General features: G+C 34.5%; 1 protein-coding gene across 8 annotated transcripts in view; it reads right to left on the bottom strand.

Annotated features, from left to right (window-relative positions):
• Positions 1-19951, bottom strand: part of CDH18 (cadherin 18) — a 1112094-nt gene that overhangs the window by 60966 nt on the left and 1031177 nt on the right. For all 8 annotated transcript variants that reach the window (XM_073014822.1, XM_073014825.1, XM_073014827.1 and 5 more), the window contains one exon: positions 15272-15408. In XM_073014822.1, the coding sequence (XP_072870923.1) occupies positions 15272-15408 (137 nt within the window). The remainder of the gene's footprint in view (positions 1-15271; positions 15409-19951) is intronic.

The following is a 19951-nucleotide window of genomic DNA, read 5'->3' as shown; positions in this document are numbered from 1 at the left end:
GAAACCCATCTCTACTAAAAACACAAAAAAATTAGCCAGGTGTGGTGGTGGGAGCCTGTAGTCCCAGCTACTTGGGAGGCTGAGGCAGGAGAATGGCATGAACCCGGGAGGTGGAGCTTGTAGTGAGCCAAGACCGCACCACTGCACTCCAGCCTGGGCAACAGCGAGACTACGTCTCAAATAGTAATAATACTACAATAAAAATAAAAATAAAAATTTCCTTATAGGTAGAATCAACATCAGAAAATGCTAATTAAAGCAAAATAGCTACTATGTAACATAATTAATAAAAATGATGATACATATATATTTTAAATGTCTGTATAAAATATTGAAATGCATAATTATTCATCAAACTGCAATCTCTCAATGTAGGAGTATGGACATAACTCTGAGAACAGATTTGTTGCAGCTCGGGGTTAACGCCACCATTCTTGTAAAGATAACACACACTGAGTTACTTACGAAGTTATTTATGAAGTCCAAAATTGATTGATTCTAAGCGAGGGAAGAATTTGAAGATTCCTTCAAAACAGTAAGCATGGCAACACTTCTAATTCTATAAAATTACCTGAGATTTAGATTTTATAATTGCCTAATTGTTCTCCTTAATTGCAACATAATTTTAGCAAATCACTTTTATCAAGTCTTGGGAAACTTTTAACTTAAAGTACGTTACACAAATTCTGAATCCATTATGTGCATATATATCATTATTTTGTTTAATATTTAAATGAACTACATAATTACAATAAGAAGTTTGGTTTGGAAATATAACTAAAAAAAAAATCCACTTTGGTCAGGAAAAAGCAACTGATTAAAACTGGCCTGCCATCACAAAGGATAGTAAAATGGAACAAAATATATAAAATAGAAAATAGATAATGCGAAGAATGCTCTCTGGGAGAAGAGAGCTACATAAGCGGAACCCCAGGACTATCTCAGGCTTTGATAATACATTTATTATGACCAAGTGAGGGATATCCTGGGAAAAGAAGACTGGTTGGTTAACATTTAAAAATCAGTGAATACAATTCACTGCATACATTCAATACACACATAATAAAAGTTAACAAATATGACATAAGAAATAAAGAACACTTAGCAAGTTACAAATAGAAGGGACTTTCTCAACCTCAACAAATCTATAACTATGATCACTCTTATCGGTGAATATTGAATGCTTTGTCCCAAGGATTAGAAATAGACAGAAATGTAGGGATACATGCTCCCAGAACTTCTCCTGAACACTATCTTTAGGGTTAGAGTTAGAGTAAATAGTAAAAGAAATAAAAGTTACATAAATTGCAACATAAAAAACAAATTTATCTTCTTTCAGAGCCAGAATGATTATCTATGAAGAAAATACCACATAATATACAAAAAAATTAGAATTATTAAAACAGTTTAGCAGTATCACAGGATACAAGTTCAGTATTTACATATATTTCTATAAAAATGAAAGTAAAGGAAGATTTTAACATCTAATTTATATAACGTGAATAAACATGAAAACAAACATGTGAAATACTTGTAAGCTTAATTCTACATATATTGCTATGAGAAAGGTTTAAATGACCTAGATAACTGAAAACATACTGTGTTTACTTATGGATAAAATGTTCGATATTGTTCATTGAGGTGTTCACGCTCCCAAAGTGAAACTTAGATTCAATGTAATACGAATCAAAAATCTGACATTGTTGAATAATTTGATAAGCCGATTCTAAAAGTTATATGCAACAAAAACTGTTCTAAACAGTTTCAAACAATTTCAAAAAGAAAGAAGAAAAATGTGGGAGAACTCACACTGATTTTGTGCCATCATAAAACTATAGTAATCATAACACTGTAGTAATAGTATGTACATTGTCAGTGGTACCAATGAAAGTCAAGAAATTGATAAATACATAAATGCTCAAGTGTTTATGGACAAACTAGCCATAATAATTGAGAAAATGATAGCATTTAGACAAATGGTGGATCTACTGTAAATTCATATTAAAGAAAATTAAACTTGACCCTTACCACTCATCATATATAAAATATGGCCCAAAGGAAGCCATAAATATAAATATAAAACCTCAAGGTTTAAATATATAAAATTAATAAAGGAAATTTTTGTTACCTTTTGTTTGGCAAAGAATTATTAGAAAAAGAAACACAAAATATTAAAACCATAAAAGAAAAAAAGCCAACAAATTGTAATTTTCAAGAAAATGTTATCTGAAAAACTCATTAAATATAGCATTTATTAAGAAAACAAAAAGACACAAATAAGTGAATATATTCCAAACATATACATCTGATTAACTCATATGTCCACATATGTTAAAATCTCAAAATCAAACAATAAAAATCTAAACAAGTTTATAAAATTTCGCAAAATCCTGAATAGAATATCCACCAAAGAAGAAAATACAGATTGCACATGAAAATATTTTCAACATCACTTCTCTGTGGTGAAATGTAAATAAAAACAACAATAAGTTGTCACCACATACTTATTAGAATGAGGGGAAAAATACTCTGGCAACATATGTGAAGGACGTGAAGCAACTGCTGATAGTAATGCTAAGTTGTATAGCCAGTTTGGAAAGCAATTTGGCATATTTCCATAAACTCGAACATGGTATTTTGTTTAACAATCCTACACTTAGACATTTACCCAAGACAAGTTAAAATGTATGTACATACACAGACACACACACACACACACACACACACAAATTGGGTTGGGCACGGTGACTCACACCTGCAATCACAGCACTTTGGGAGGCCAGTGGGGGTGGATCAGGAGGTCAGGAGTTCGAGACCAGTCTGGCCAACATGGTGAAACGCCGTCTCTACTAAAAATATATATATAAATTAGCCAAGTGTGACTTCTTGAAAAGAGTAACTCATAAGCTTGACTCATTAACGCAAAAGCTTCCTGAAAAGAATGACTCAAAGGAGCCCACAGTGTCTACTTGTCATTCTCATTACATTTGAAAAAGGTAAAACTATAAGTAGTTACCAGGACTTGGAGGTGAGGGAAGAGAAATCACTTCAAATTTAACTTTTGTGGATGAAGGTTGTGGAAAGTGACTAGATGCCTCTGCAAAATTCATTATGCTTTACACATAAAAATGGTAATTTTACTATGTAAATTGCTCCCCATGAAACTTGACTTGTTAACAAGAGTGATGTATTCTGAGGCATTAAATTTGTAGCCAGTGTTTTCTTTTTTCTGTCATTTTTTAAAATAGAAGTCCCTTTGACAAAATTTTTCCAATGCATCATTCTAACAAATTTCTTTAAAATGAACTTTTAGTAACAACATAAACTTTATCAATGTATTGCTTCTACTGAAATAATAAATACTATAAATTATTGAGAATATTCCTCATTTATGCTTGTCACTGGGTTGTTGACATCAAGGTGATCTGAAGCAATAGTTAAGAAATAAAAAGAAAAAAGAGGGAAAAAAAAGATAATCAAAGAACCTTCAGTCAAAGAGACTGGCGTTTCCTGATTAAGTATTATAACATTTGCAATTTACTTTCAAATAGTTCCAATAAGACAAAATCACAAAATTTAAAAGGCAGCAGCAATAAGTTATTGTTGTACTATTCTTTTTCTACTTGAATACTTTCATCATAAAAATTGTAAACAAAACAAAACAAAGCAAAACTGGTTTCTTTAATAAAATAGCACAAACCAAAAAAAAAAAAAAAAAAAAAAGAGGTGCTTTATACAGAATTTCTGATAATTAACATTTTTATATTTTCATTTCCTCTACCCAGAACTAAGGTAAAAACAGAAGACATTCCTTATCTTTAACTTTCGATAACATAATTGTATATGTGTGGGTGCCTGGGTTTGTATGTTGGTTCATTCATTATGAGTGCCATATTTTCATTTATTTGGGAGTATTTGATTTGACTTAGTAGTATGTAGTGTCACTTATGATTTAAAAGGCACATATGACAGGTGGGTGAATAACAAGAAGGCTAAGGTTAGGACCCAAACACAAAGGAAGCTAAGGTTAGGATCCAAAGAAAGCTATTAAAATACCCCAGGTAAGGGGTGAAAGGTGTTTGAAGTGGAGTGGAAGTGAGACAAACGATAAGAAATTGTTGACTTACAAATAGTTTTTGAAGGTATAGCTGACAAAAGTTTCTAGTGGATTGGATGTGGAGCATGAGAGAGAAGAGACAAATGACTGCACGCTTTATATAAGCAATCTAAAGACTACCGTCACCATTCCAAAGATAGATAAGACATCTGAAGAAGATTGGGGGAGAAATCGGATTTTACAGAGATTTACTTGCAGCGTGTCAAGTTTGAGACCTTCAGGAGCAGATATTAAAGTGGCTAATATGGAATGCAGGGGAAAATAACATTGCAGCTGCAAATTAAAATTTGAGAGTTATGAAATCTACGAGGCTGAATGAAATCACCATCGCAACAACTCAAGATACATTTGAAGTCGAAAACTTGGGGTCCCACAACTCAATAAGTAGAGAAGTGAGGAGGAACTAAACAGCACGCAGAAAGAAGAGCCAAAGAAGGATGGAGTTAATCAAAAGGATATTATGTCCTTAAGCCAAAGAAAGAGTCTTTCTCTTGAAAGAGTTGTTAATCGTATCAAATATTGATACTTTGTTGAGTAGAGGAATGATAATTAGGCTTTGGATTCTGCGACATGGAGGTTGAAAATGATTGTGCTGAAGTATCAAAGTCAAGAGTCTTGTTAGAATGGATTTAAAACAGCATGGAAGAAAAGAGTACAAACTGTAAACAGAGTAAATTATTTCAAGGAGTTTTTCAGTCAAAAGAACGAGATAACAGAGTTGTACTTGGAGGAGAATATTAGATCAAGAGATGTTTTCAGGTTTTGTTGTTTTGTTTGCTTTGCATGAATTAATTTTATTTTCAGATAGAAAATAAAGCATGTTTTTGAGGACAGGGGAATCATGCTTTAGACAGTGAAAAATGAGATTTCAGGAAAGAAGATAAAATAGAAAGAGCATTGTCTCACAGCAAACAAGTAAGAACAGTATAAGGTCATGAGAAGGAGTGACCAGAGACTTGGCATGGACAGTGCATTTCAGGAACCTGAAGAAAGCCATATTTACAGATATCAACATCCACTAGCTAGGTTGATAGATAGGATGGCAGAGGAATATGAAAATCCTTTTCTGATTGTTGTTATTTTACAAGTTTTTGGAGAAGCAATGTTATCTTATACAATACATGTAAGGAAACTGGAAGAGGTATTAGAAATTCAACAAAAAGAAATTTATAAAATAAATATCTAGCAAGGCTGTATAAAATTATTTGAGTGGTTTGGTTTCTTTTGAATAAAGAAACTTGTTCTAATTGCCTTACAATGTGACACTAACACTGGGATATCGCAATTAACAAATCATCAAATGTATTTGCACATTAAGTAAATGTGGTGGATATTGTGATTGTCTCATCAAATTGCTCCTTATTATGTAGAACCTAAAAAGGTTTGAAAGGAGTTAACCATGAGTAATAATAAAAATATGGGCCTGATGGTCCTGAGTCAGTGTCCACATGCCTTTCATTTTGCCACAATAATTTATCCATGTATGGACAAATTTCATGTATTAAATACATTTGTTAAGGTAGTGAAAGGAGATTAATACAAAACAAAACAAAACAAAAACCAAAAAACCAAAAGCAGCAACATTTTTAATGTCTATGTAAAATGACAGTTTATCTCCCCAGGTTGTGAATGAGAATGCATGAACCCAACTTTGGTGTCACTCGTCTTATTACCATGTTACAAGTTAACATACAGCTTGTTACTTCTTACTATAATATAGCAACACGAAGGATAAAGGAGATGTTAAAAAAATTCAGAAAATGAAAAATCAGGGAGAATTGGAGACAGAGACCTGATCAAAGCAAACTCAGAGCTTAATTTACCTACGAACTTTACAGATACACGAGCCAATAAATCTCTTTTAAATTTGAGAACAAATTGAATTATTTTTCCTTGTGTGCTTTTTTACATATAAGTGAAAACATTCGAACAAATTCTGGCAGCCACCTCCAAGACAACATCAATTACTCCAGACTGTATTTATAACCTTGTATAGTGACTTTCCATATCTAATAAGGTTTTCCATATTTAGTAATATTAAATACAATATTGCAGAAGTAACAATGTGTAATTTCTGAGGCCAGGTCATAAAGAAGATGGTTACCTCCAGGTCACTCATTCTCAGGTAACTCACTCTGAGTTGGCCAGCTGCCATGGCAATCAAGACACTCACCAGTCCTATGGAGGAGTCCATGACATGAAAAACTGAGTTCACTGCCAAAAACCAGCACAAACTTGCTAGCTATGTAAATGAGACATGTTGGAAGTGTCTCCCCCAGGTCCACTCACATTTTGAAATAATTACAGCCCTAATCAAAATCTGGGTGACAACCTCTGAACCTGAAGCACCCATGTAAGCTGTTCCCTTATTACTGACCCAAAGAAACTGTGTAACACACTATTGTTTATTGATGTTTTATGTTACTACATTATGAGGCAATCTGTTACATGGCAATGGATTGATACCTATATGTATACACAACATTTCTGAAAAGCATTTTGTTTGATTACTTTTGATTATTGGTTAAGGCAATACTAACTTCTTTCTGTGCTATTCCCTTTGTGCGCTAAGAAAAAGTGCCAATTAGGATCTCTTTGTGTGCTAAGGGAAATTGCTAATACAATCACATTTATGGAAGACAAATTGCATACATCAAAATAAGCACATTGACAATAACAAAATAATGTTTATAAGTTACAGGGACTTAAAAATACTCACTCTGAGGTAATGGGTTTTTATATTGTTAGATGCAGCTGCTAACCAAAAATAATTTCATATTAAGGGCAGCAAGGAATACAATCACAAACACTACATTTCATTTCTATCATCTGACATTAACAGTTGGATTCCATTTGAAATTTGTGGATTCTAGTCTTTCAATATGTTTGCATGAGAGTTGAGAAAAAAAATAAAAAGAGTCAATGAATAAAGAAAACACAAACATTGGTTTGTGGACTGTTATGTATATAATCTTTATAAAGAAAAAGTGAAAAAGACAGCTGAAGCAATGCATACAATATGCACTTTTTGTTGTTTCACTTGTAAATTCTGGAAATAGCAGAAGCTTTCAGACACATTGAAAGTTTCAATAAAGTATAATCTCCCAAACTTTGGCTCTTTTGGAAGCTTATCTGTTATACAAGCAATGAATGATTAGAGTTTCCTTTTGGTGAATTGATCAGGTCAAAGAAATTTTTACATTTAGTGCATAGAACAAGGTTAAATAGGATATTTGCATTAAATGAAGAATAAACTGTGTAGTGAATCATGAAGTTGTTAAGCTGGTATGATGGGAAGAGAAATTAGGAGCAAAATATATTTATGTGTTTAACACAATTTACTAACCACGTTCTGTATACCAAGACATTCACTAAGTATTTGACAATACTATGATGAACAAAGATAAGGTAGACCAGATTTCTAAACTTGACATGGTTACAAGCCCATAGAGGTGAAAAAAATACTACAATGAAATGTGATAAGTGCTATACTTAATGCATGCACAACGTTTACCAGTGGAAGAAAAGAAACTGTACATTTGTCTAAGTTGTTGCAAAAAAATTTTACAGATGTGACATTTTAAACAGTTCTTATAAGTAAGTAACTTTGTAAAGCAGAGCAAAACGAAAACAGGTCACTGAAAGATGAAAGGATTACAAAATTATTGAAAAACGCTGGCCTGTTTGGGGACTATGACTAAAAGCACAATACACATTTTTCAGAGGATTAAGCTGAAAACAGAGAGGGCTGAGTCTTGTTAAGGAAATCCATCCACGTGGAGTTTATTTCTTAGACCATCAGGAAACGTGTATGTCTCTGAGCATGTGTTTGTCATAGGATTGGAACTAAATGGAGCTATGATTTAAATCAAATTGTGGTTAGAAACAATGTTTCTTAAACTTAACCTTAACTTTACATTAGATTCATATAGGGCAATGGTCTTTATACTTTAGCATAAATGAGACACACATGGAAGGCCTGACAGAACCAGGGTTTCTGGGCCTCAACCAGAGTGTCGGATTCACTATATCGGGGCCAAGGCCTGAGGATCTCCATTATTAGTTCCCATGGAACACACTTTGACAGCTACCAGTTTGGAATGTAAGATGCTGAGGACCTTCTTCAGGAAAAATGAATCTCAGAATCTCAGATAAGCAGTGGGTATAGCACTCGAGGTGATTCAAAAACATAATGTGTAGTTAGGTTTGAGATCCAGATATTGCAAAATATCACTCAGATAACGGTGTGAATGATGCAGTGTATGGTACTGTGATGGTTAATTTTACGTGTCAACTTGCCTGAGCCATGGAGTGCTCAGATTTGTATAGTCACACATTACTCTAGGTGTTTTGGAATGAGATTAGCATTAGCATTGGGAGACTGAGTAAAGCAGACGGTCTTCCATATTGTTGGTGGGCCTCATTCAATCAGTTGAAGGCCTGACTAGAACCAAAGTACTTCCCCCAATGACACAGAATTCTCCTGCTTCACAGCTTTGCATGAGCTTTTCCTGGCTCTATAGCAGTCTGCCTGCCTTTGGATTCAAAGTGGGATACAGAGTCTTCAGATTTGTGATTTGTCAGCTTCCATAATCACGTGAGCCAAATTTTTATAATAAATCTATCTGTCCCCCTCTCTCTTTCTCTCTCTCTTTCGGTATCAGTCTATTTCCATATCTTAATATATGTACATATATATGTGTCTGTGTGTGTGCACACACACATTACACACACACACACACACACACACACACACATCCTCCCTATCACTCTGCTTCTCTGGAGAATCCTAATACACAAATTCAGACACATTTGGATTCAGAAGAGAATATGCAGGGCAACCTTTACTCATCCCTCAGTTCAAGACTGAATCCATGCATTATCCTCTCTATGAAACCTTCACTGATCCCCTTAGAGTGATTAAACTACCGTTTTGTAGCCCCTAAAAAAACTCTCTTATCCCTAAAAATCCTGTTTCTGCAGTAATTTTCCAAAACGCAATTATCTACTTACCTTGTCTTATGAATTACACTCAAACGCCTCAAAGGCAAAATAATATTCTCAATATCCCTAGTGTCTAAAATACCACACTGCCTAGCAAGTATCATTTATTAATATATTCTGCATGAGTTAATTGAAAGATATTTTAGGATAAAGATGATAAAGTACCCAACACCAAAATACTGGAATGGGAGCTAATATATAGAAAATTTTAAGAGGTAAAAGAAAGATGAACATAGTCAAATGTCACCAAGAAATGAGGGAAAGATGAAAGGTAAAAAGTACTGAGAGGTTTTGGTTATTAGGCAGTCATTGATGCCTTATTTGTAGGTCCTAACAAAGAGTTGGGATGGAAATATGCATAATAAGCATTATACCAGGGATTCATAAAGGGAACATTGAGTGATAGTATGTAAGTTTGAAGGAAGGTTTATTACCCAGTAAGAATCTCATAGCCATTGGAGAAGAGCTCATCCCAGCTGGCACATGATCTCAGCCTTTTGAGACCTTAAGCCCACCTGAATTTCTGACCTACAGAAATCTTATTATTATCTGTTACACAACAATAGAAAACTAATTCAAATTACCACACAGCTGTATTATAGATTGCATAGAGGGAAGGTGGTGTTACCCACTGCAGAAACGTTCTGTAGGTCTTTACTTGGAAAGTACTTTTCCCCAAAAACTGTGATATATGATGAGAAGACAACACTTTCTAGGTCTCTGACCATAGACAATATCTTGAATTTATCATCCTCATAATGTTATCTTTACAATTCTAAAAGTTAATTTCCTTCACAATATGAATTTCAAAAATAAATAACAAAATAAACCTTAGTGAGTTAAAATAACCTGACCAATGATTGGGCTCACCAAACATCAGCTTCCCTAAAGGGCCATATTAGAATAAGCACAGATTTAGGAACTGGAATATTTATATTGGTATCTTGTATGACCCTGAAACAAGGCCTGCTCACAAGAAGGAAGGAGCACTGTTTTTCCCTTGCCCTCATTCATTCCTAGATACTGCTGCAATGCCTCACCTGCCCAGAGGAGGCACCTTTCTCTTGCTGACATAAACCCCTAGGTAGGCTAAAAAAAATACTTACAAACATTCACTACTGAATGTCACTTCACAAAACAACTGACTCTTCAGAAACTGTACATTAAGAAGATTTTTTAAAATACAATTTGAAAAAGTATCAGCTACCATTTCAAAACAGAATATATCAGAAAATACTTGGGTAATGTGGCTGATGTTGAGGTTAAGGTTGACAAACAATTGTACCTGGCAATGTTCCTGATGACACTAACAGGCAATTAAGTCAAGTAATCAGTGCATGCATTTCATTTCTAAATACAGTCTACCAACATGGCTATAAAATCTTTATTAGTGCTCTTTCTTTCTATACACCTATTTATGATTAGAATTAAATTATATTTTAGTAATGCTCATTGAGGTGTTCTCCAAGGTTGTTTTATTACCATCTAAAAACTCAGAAAATTACAATTTTGTACTGCTTTACTTAGTAGATATAGATCAACTCAAACTCCATATAAAGTATAGCACATAATAAAAATATACCTATATTTTACCAAGTAAATATATAATCAGGATGTTACTTACTAAAAACAGGCATTTATTTTGGTGATGATTGCAAATAACATAATTTTTATGAATGCATGAACTCATATATTTTCATAAATTACATTCTACTTAATGCAAATATTATTTGGAGTGAGGTAGCGAATAAAAATTAATCTAAAGCATGGCTTCTGATTGAAATGCTTCTGGAGTTGATTAGTCTTTTCTGAAGAAGTAGCTCAACATCCTTGTATTAGTCTGTTCTCACGCTGCTAATAAAGACGCATCTGAAGCTGGGGAGGCCTCACGGTCATGGCGGAAGGCAAATGAGAAGCAAAGTCACATCTTACGTGGCAGCAGGCAAGAGGAAGTGTGTGCAGAACACCCCTTTATAAAACTATCAGATTTCATGAGACTTATTCACTATGATGAGAACAGCATGGAAAAGACGAGCTCCATGATTCAATTACCTGCCACCTGCTTCCTCCCACAACATGTGGAAATTACGGGAGCTATAATTAAAGATGAGATTTGTGTGGGGACACAGCCAAAGCATATTATTCCACTCCTGGTCCCTCCCACAACTCATGTCATCACATTTCAAAACCAATCATGTCTTCCCAACGATCCTCCAAAGTCTTAACTTATTTCAGCATTAACTCAAAAGTTCACAGTCCAAAGTCTCATCTGAGACAAGGCAAGTCCCTTCTGCTTATGAGCCTGGAAAATCAAAAGCAAATTAGTGACTTCCTAGACACAATGGGGATCCAGGCATTAAGTAAGTAAATATAGCCACTCCAAATGGGAAAAATTGGTCAAAACGAAGGGGCTACAGGCCCCATGCAAGTCTGAAATCCAGCGGGGCAGTCAAGTCTTAAAGTTCCAAAATTATCTCCTTTCACTCCATGTCTCACATCCAGATCATGCTGATGCAAAAGGTGGGCTCCCATGGGCTTGGGCATGTCCAACCCTGTGGCTTTGCAGGGTACAAGACCCCTCCCAGCTGTTTTAAGGGCTAGCATTGAGTGTCTGTGACTTTTTAAGGTGTGCAGTGCAACCTGTCAGAGGATTTACCATTCTGGGGTCTGGAGGGCGTTGGCCATCTTTTCATAGCTCCACTAGGCAGTGCCCCAGTGGAAACTCTGTGTGGGGACTTGCACCCTACATTTTCCTTCTGTACTGCCTTAGCAGAGGTTCTCCATGAGGACCCACCCCAGCAGCAAACTTCTGTCTGGATGTCTAATGGTTTTCATATATTCTCTGAAATCTAGGAGGAGGTTCCCAAACCTCAGTTCTTGACTTCTATGTACCCTCAGGCTCAACACCATGTGCAAGCTGCCAAGGCTTAGGGCTTGCACCCTATGAAGCCACTGCCCAAGCTATAGCTTGGCCCTTTTTGTGCCACAGCTGGTGCGACTGGGATGCAGGGCACCAAGTACCTAGGCTACACACAGCAGGGGGCCCTGACCCAGCCCGTGCAAGTCTCTGGGTCTGTGGTGGGAGGGTCAGCTGTGAAGATCTCTGACATGCCTTGGAGACATTTTCCCCATTGTCTAGGTTTTTAACATTTGGCTCCTTGTTACTTATGCAAATTTCTGCAGCAGGCTTGAATTTCTCCCAAGTAAATGGGTTTTTCTTTTCTATCTCATCATCAAGCTGTAAATTTTCCAAACTTTTATGCTCTGCTTCCTCTTGAACTCTTTGTCGCTTAGAGATTTCTTCCACCAGATACCTCAAATCATCTCTGTCCAGTTCAAAGTTCTACAGATCTCTAGGGCAGAGGCAAAAAGCTGCTAGTCTCTGTTAAAGCACAATAAGAGTCACCTTTGCTCCAATTCCCAAAAAGTTCCTTATCTCCATCTGAGATCACAACAGCCTGAACTTTACTGTTTACATCACTATAAGCATTTTGGTCAAAGCCATTCAACAAGTTTTTAGGAGGTTCCAAACTTTCCTACATCTTCCTGTCTTCCGAGCACTTGCAGTATCTAGGAAGTTCCAAACTTTCCCACTTTTTTAAATCTTCTTCTGAGCCCTCCAAACTGTTTCAACCTCTGACTGTTACCCAATTCCAAAGTCACTTCCACATTTTCAAGTATCTTTACAGCACTACCCCACTCTATTGGTATCAATTTACTGTATTAGTCTGTTTTCACACTACTGATAAAGATACCTGAGACTGGGTAATTTATAAAGGAAAAAGGTTTAATGCACTTAGTTTCACATGGCTGGGAAGGCCTCACAATCATGAAAGAAGGCAAAGGAGAAGCAAAGTCACATATTACATGGTGGCAGGCAAGAGACAGCGTGTGCAGGAGAACTCCCCTTCATAATGCCATCAGATCTCCTGAGATTTATTCACTATCATGAGAACAGCATGGGAAAGACCGGCCCCCATGATTCAATTACCTCCCATTGGGTCCCTCTGATGACATGTGGGAATTGTGTGAGCTACACGTCAAGATGAGATATGGGTGAGGACACAACCAAACCATTTCAGCCCTCATAATTTTTTTCTTGGATATATTTTTCCATTCATCCCTTTGTTTCTTAACTAATTTTTAATGAGTCCCTATTATTTAATCACCATTTAATTTGTTCTTATGTTACTAAGGATCCATGATTGCTAACATCTGGCTATTTTGAAGACGAAAACAACCAGAAGTGATTGCAATTGAACTCACTCATGGATTCTTTAGAGCACCCCTTTAAAAGGAATTAGTGAAAAGTTACTTTTACAGAGATATTATGTTGAAAAACCAATCCAAATGAAAGTCACTTGAGCTAATTTTGTAGACACCAAAATCCAAGTAGAATAAAAAACATTGAAATAGCCTCATGATTGCTATATAATTAAGGGCAATAGAAGCATGAATAAACTACAGTGCAATACCACCTCACACCACTAGAATGGCTATAATAAAAAGACAGATAGGAATATATGTTGGTGGAAATATGAAGAAATTGGAATATTGCTGTCGGAAATGTAAAACAGTGCATCCACTCTGGAAGACAATCTGCCAGTTCATCAAATGGCTACACACAGAATTACCATATGAGTTACCCGCAATTTCACTCCTAGGCATATACTCAAGAGAAATGGAAACATTTCCACTACTTTCACACCAATGCCTACAGCAATATTATTCATATTAGGAAAAAAAATGGAAACCAGATGAATGTTTGTCAAGTAAAGAATGGATAAATATGTGATACATCAATACAATAGAATAATTTTGGCAATAAAAAATTAAGTACTGATGACACATACTATAACATGGATAAACATTTAACACACCATGCTCAATGACATGAACCTGTCACAAAGGACTACCTATTACATGATTCTTTCATATAACAAAGCAATAGCAGGCAAATTTATACAGACAGAAAGTAAATTAATGGCTTCCTGAATTAAAGTGAGAGAGTGTGGGGGATTATGACTAAGTAATGCAGAATTTTTTTTTGGAGTAATAAAAATGTTTTGAAATTGGTTGTGGTACTGGATGTACAACTCCATGAATATTCTAGAAACCATTGAGCTATACATTTTAAAAGGGTACATTTTATGCTATATGAATGATATATCAATGAAGCTGTTACAATTTTTAATGTTTTAGATCCTCCGAAAGAAAAACAGAACGTGATTTTACTTTATATGGCACTATTTTCAAATGTGAAGTATTCTTAATCTCTAATATATTAATGGTTTTTCATGAACACATCAAAACATTTCCTACATATATATATAAACTCTTCATCACTTTAAAAGTGAGGATAATTGGTACCTTTGGTCTACTTATGAATATATTAAAAAAACTTTATTGTTATGAAGATGGACTCATTTTCTTAGAATTATATTCTAATTTCATTTAACACAGTCATATCTACCTTTATGATCCCAGCAGTATTATGGATATGTATTTTTGTATGTTGTTTCCTGAGCTTAGGTGTTTATCACAATGGAATATTCTAGGTGGAGGCAGAATAAGAGTTACCCTCAGCTTTAGATCATGTACTTGAAGAGAGCCTAGATCTGGCTGTTGAAATTCCAAGAATTATTCTTTTACTGTAAGTTCTAGAAGTGTTTTTGAAACTTGAGCAGAGGTGTTACATTGACAAAATAATCAATGTGCAATTATATATTTTTATTTCTTTCTTTTTCCCTAAACTACCACACATATGAGGTACCCTTCTTCCAAAGACTTGATAGGTTAAGTATGGCAAAAGCAAATGTAAAAGCAAGTCTCCCAGTTAGAAGGAGAACCAAATGCCCTTGACTGAAGGATGAGGCGTAAGTGTTCTGTGATGCCAATTTTCCATCACCGTGTCAGAATTACAGTAAGGAGGAATGTATAAGAGTTATTCATGCTATTTGATAAGGAAAAATTATATCTAATATACTCCACTTACTCTCTGATAATAAATTATATCTAATACATTCCGCTTACTCTCTTAGATCCTGGTATCAAAAATAAAGATTATGAGAGCCCTGCTCTTAAGGAAATTTCAGTATAAGTCTTCTTGTACAAGTGACATCTTTTACTATGATATATGAAGTAGTTTACCATTTTCTGAAGCAGTGACTGTGATGTTGTACCATGGAGTTTCTTCTCTGTCAAGAACTTTTGTAGTCTTAATGGTTCCAGTATTGGCATCAATGTTGAAAAATCTGTCATCTTCAGCATTGTAGTTGATGAAGTATCTAGAGAAAAAAAAGAGAATTTTTACTTGATGTTATAATGAAGAAAATACAACTGAACCAAGAGAAGTATTATATTTAAATACATTAAAATATTCAAATATTCTATATTTGATTACATGGCAGTTTTATATTTTTATAGAACTTATATCAATTATTCTTATCTGTCAGTCTTTAATTCTAAGTTCAATTACTAATTCAAAGAATAATTTTATTAGGTCTTACCAAGTTTCATGAATAAAAGTACATAGTAGAAACACAGGGATTAATAATGGAGAGACCAAAAGAACTCACCTCTTAGAAACCTATGTTGCTATTATCCAAAAAATAAATTAGAATCCTTGAAGTCAGAGATAAATTTATCTTGAAATTTCATTGTAGCTAAGGTTTAAAGATAAATATAAAATGAAAAACAACATTTATATTTATTAACATTGTATCTCCATCACAGTTCAACTAAACCCTTGTTCAGTCAAAGAATGAGATAAAAAATAAAGATAGGTTGAATTACAGGCCACAAATTATTTTCCCTCTTCAATTCATGTAATCTTGCAGGATTCTCTCATATTGGGTTAGATTTCAGCTTACTTTTGTAATCAAATGAGCTGAAAGTGATCGTGTCTGTCTTCTCTGGGTCTGGGCCTAGGTTTCATGAGACTTTGTATGTTTCCTCATATGCTATGCCACGGCCACAAGAAAAGCATACTTGGGCTAATTAACTTGTCCTAGCAGGAGGAATTAAGGTAAGACCTTAACTGGGGCAAAGTTGTCCCAATTAAGGCTCCCAACCTAGCGTAGATCAACCTAGTAAATGTGCAGATGCATGATTGAGTGCCCCAGAGATAAACAGAACTGACATCAAAAGCTAGACTAATTCAGCTGGCCCTCAGCTAACCCATCAACACATACGGTATAGTCAGACATAGCTTTTTTTTAAGACCCCTGGGTTTTGGAGTTATGTGTTATTTGGCAACAGCTGATTGACATATCTATGAATAAATACTATTAAACAATTATCATATGCTCTAGAAAAGCTTCAGACTATTTCTACAACTATTTAAGGAGAGAAATATTCTCTTTTCTCCTAAAGCCTCTAATGCTTATTTCTCTTTTTAAATCTAAGCTTAAGTAATATTTTATCTAGACCTGAAATATGAAATGGACTAATTATGTGAAAAGTGCTAGGGAAGAACATAGGAAATGGAGAAAACCAAGATGCAAAGATCCAAATTAAATAAAAAGTTTGAATTGGTTAGAAAACAAATCTATGTAAATGTGGCTATGCAAACTGAATGACACGAACGTCCAAGAGTTAGGACAAGGTAGGACAAGGCAAAGAGTTTTTACTCTTTTGTGAAAGCAATGGGAAGAATTTCAAATTCAAAAAAATAAAAAGATTAATTCATGTTCTGAAAAATAACAGTGGCTACTTTTTATCATAGATTGTAGAAACTTGAAAACAATTTATAAACAAATTCTTTGTCAATTTGGACAAAGATGGAAAGATACAAGATAATGGAAAGAAGTGTATAACATACTGCTATATATGAAATGCAATTCATAGACTTTTTGTTGAAGTGGCATTAGTACAGCAATTAAATCACAGGTGACTTCATTTGCATGTGTGTGTTTGACCTACTATTTAATTGATAGGCCCCTTTACTGAGGTGGATAAAAAGAGTTAGGGAAAGGTAATTTGGGGAAAATGAATGATTATGCCTTAAATGCCCATTAGATACCCACATGGAATAAAAAACAAAAGTCAAATATGGGTATGGAGTTCAATTGTCCTTTCTAAACAGGAAATATAACTTTGAGATGACATATGAGCATAAAGATAAGGTAATGGGAATGGTATCATCTCATCTGGAACAGAATTGTAAGAGAAAAGAAATAAAAGATTGAGCACTAAAATATACAACCTACTGAGTATAGAGCAGGCCAATATCTGTTCAGAGATGGTGACAGCCAAAGGAGAGAGGGGAAACTGGGAGGGGGAGTGGCATGCAGCCAAGAAATGTCTTACCAGGAAGGAAGGAGCTAACAACTGGGGTGAAGTCTGTTAGGAGATTGATTGAGGTTAGTGAGGGTTAATTGGATTTGGCAAGATGGACAGTATTATTAATACTTAACTTGTCAAGAATAACATCAGAAAAAATATCAAAGGATTGGAGATTTATTACAGTGGCTTCAAGAGAAGATACAAAGACCATGAGTCAAGACAATGGATTGATACCTTTTCCTGAATGAACAGCAGGGAAAAAAAAAAAAAAAAAGCATTTTATGTCATCAGAAAAGTGGGTTCAACAAATTATTTTCTTTTATATGGGGAATAAGAAGCATTGTCTTTGCTGAAAGAAATGATGCTTTTGAAAAAGGGGACTATCAAAAATAGTAAAACTTATGAGAAGGTGAAAAGAATTGGCTTCCAGGGCAGTTGTAGAAATTTCCCATTGAAAGTAATAGGGATGCTTCTTCCATTTTAGTATGAGTAAAAGAAGAAAAGCTGGGTAGAAATATAGGATAGGTATGGTGATGTAAATATTGCAAAATTTATCATACTTTCTAGAACAGAGAGTAAGTGCAATACAACCCCATGCCTCTCATAGGCATAAGGTGTTAGAAGGGTATGCAGAGCATATTGCTAAGGTGTGAAATCTTCTAACCTCCTGTGGATAGGCATGAACACACATGGCAGAGGATATTAATAGCAGCATGGAGAATGAAACTACAGAGCAAGGAGTATGCCAAGAAATCTAACTTACCAGTAAAAAACACATAAAAAGAGACAGATTGTATCACTTGTGTGATCAAAACAAGGAGGTGACCATTGTACATTGAATGTTCTAATAATAAGTACATGTTAATTGAAAAAAGTTTAACATAAGAAATTTAAACAAGAAAAGGCATAATTTTAAAGTAAATCTTACTCTGAGACACAAAAACAAGATGCTACATAATAATGGGAAATCTATATGTCACTGGACTTCTCAAAGCATAAAGCAACGCTACAGTAAAACCATTGCACCTTCTTTGAATTGAGTCTATACTAGAAAACAAAAACAAAAACAAACAAACAAACAAAAAAACAAAAAAACTCCACCCTTCTTATAATATCTCTTTCCCAGAGGATAAATGCTGAGGATGAGGGCTGGTTAGGAAATGACATATGTCTTTTCACGTGGAAAGGACAACATCCTTTAAAATGTAATCAGTAGGCTTTCTGGCTATTTTATTATCTAATGTTAACCTGTCTTTAAGAAATTGTCCATTTTTGGTTACTGTAAGAAAATCAGCTTCTGTATCTGAAATTTGGAGGACTCAAATTTGGAACTATTATTCAGCTTCAAAGTTTCCTGCAACAACTATCAGAAAAGCTCAGATTATATTGCTATAGATCCCTATGAAATATGGCAAAGCATGTCTCGTTTTAGAAATTCGATCACCTTAGAACTGTCAGTCTGGAAGAAAATAGGTTTTGTTTTGTTTTGTTTTCCAAAAATGTGTAGTCTTTTTGCCAGCGCAATCTCCTCTTTTTTAGCCACTTCACACTGGACTTTCTAACATAAGTGCTAATATCAGTGGCTTAATATTGTTAGAGTTAAATGTATTTTAATTTATGTAGGTTTAAATTAAGTTTATATATTAGAAAAATGGTAAGCATAATGCTAGGCACGCATCTTTAGACTCATGTTATTTGCTTCCGAGTTTCCTAAGCTATCTAGCTCTCTAGGGAAATCAATATCCTAAGGGCTAGATTTTGGGCGATGCTTGGATCCAAAGAGTCTTATTCATGAAGCTGCAATTGAATTTTGACTCAAGTAGAACTAAATAGTTCTACCTAACCACCTTTGGCTTTCTGCCCAGACGTGGAAATAAAAACTCAGAAGTAAGTAAAGTGGAAATGTGAGAAAAGAGAAACTATTCAAGACTATTTTGAAGATTAAATGTAGAATCATTCTATTTAGAATTAAGAAGTGACATGGGTCCATAAAACCGTTAATCAAACAATTAAAAAGAGATAAGAATATTCTCAGTAAATTATTTTTCAAATAATGTTATAATAAAATCTGTTTCATAAGCCCTCAGAAGTTAAAAAAACTTAATACTATATGAATGTATATATCAATATTTAGATTTTTTTACAAATAATTAATTTGACATTTTCAGGAGTATTTAGAAAATACAAAATCAAGTAACCATTTGCCTAGGAGACATAGGTCCTAAAAGAGGACTAATCATAAAACCCGTGGAATTGGGGTTTTAAATTAAAAAAAAAAAAATTCTAGGTTACAGCTATCAAAAATGAACCAGAATAAATTGAGGTTAGAAGATTTATAGCCATATAAGACATTTTAAACAGTTTCTTCAAATTCTGATTTGGCCCTTAATATAAACCTTTGAGTACTGGTATATGTGTGAGGTAGAGAGGAAACACTTAAATACGTATATGAGTTATTTAACAAAGCTACCTAGTAAGAGGTAAGAAGAGCTAACATTTATGGAGCACTTGCAATATACTAGATGGGGTTTTAAGTGCTTTATA

Source organism: Chlorocebus sabaeus, chromosome 4 (assembly GCF_047675955.1).
Source record: "Chlorocebus sabaeus isolate Y175 chromosome 4, mChlSab1.0.hap1, whole genome shotgun sequence".
In the NCBI taxonomy this organism is placed as follows: domain Eukaryota; kingdom Metazoa; phylum Chordata; class Mammalia; order Primates; family Cercopithecidae; genus Chlorocebus; species Chlorocebus sabaeus.
Note: the sequence above shows the minus strand (reverse complement) of the source record. Positions and strands in the feature narration are given on the sequence as shown.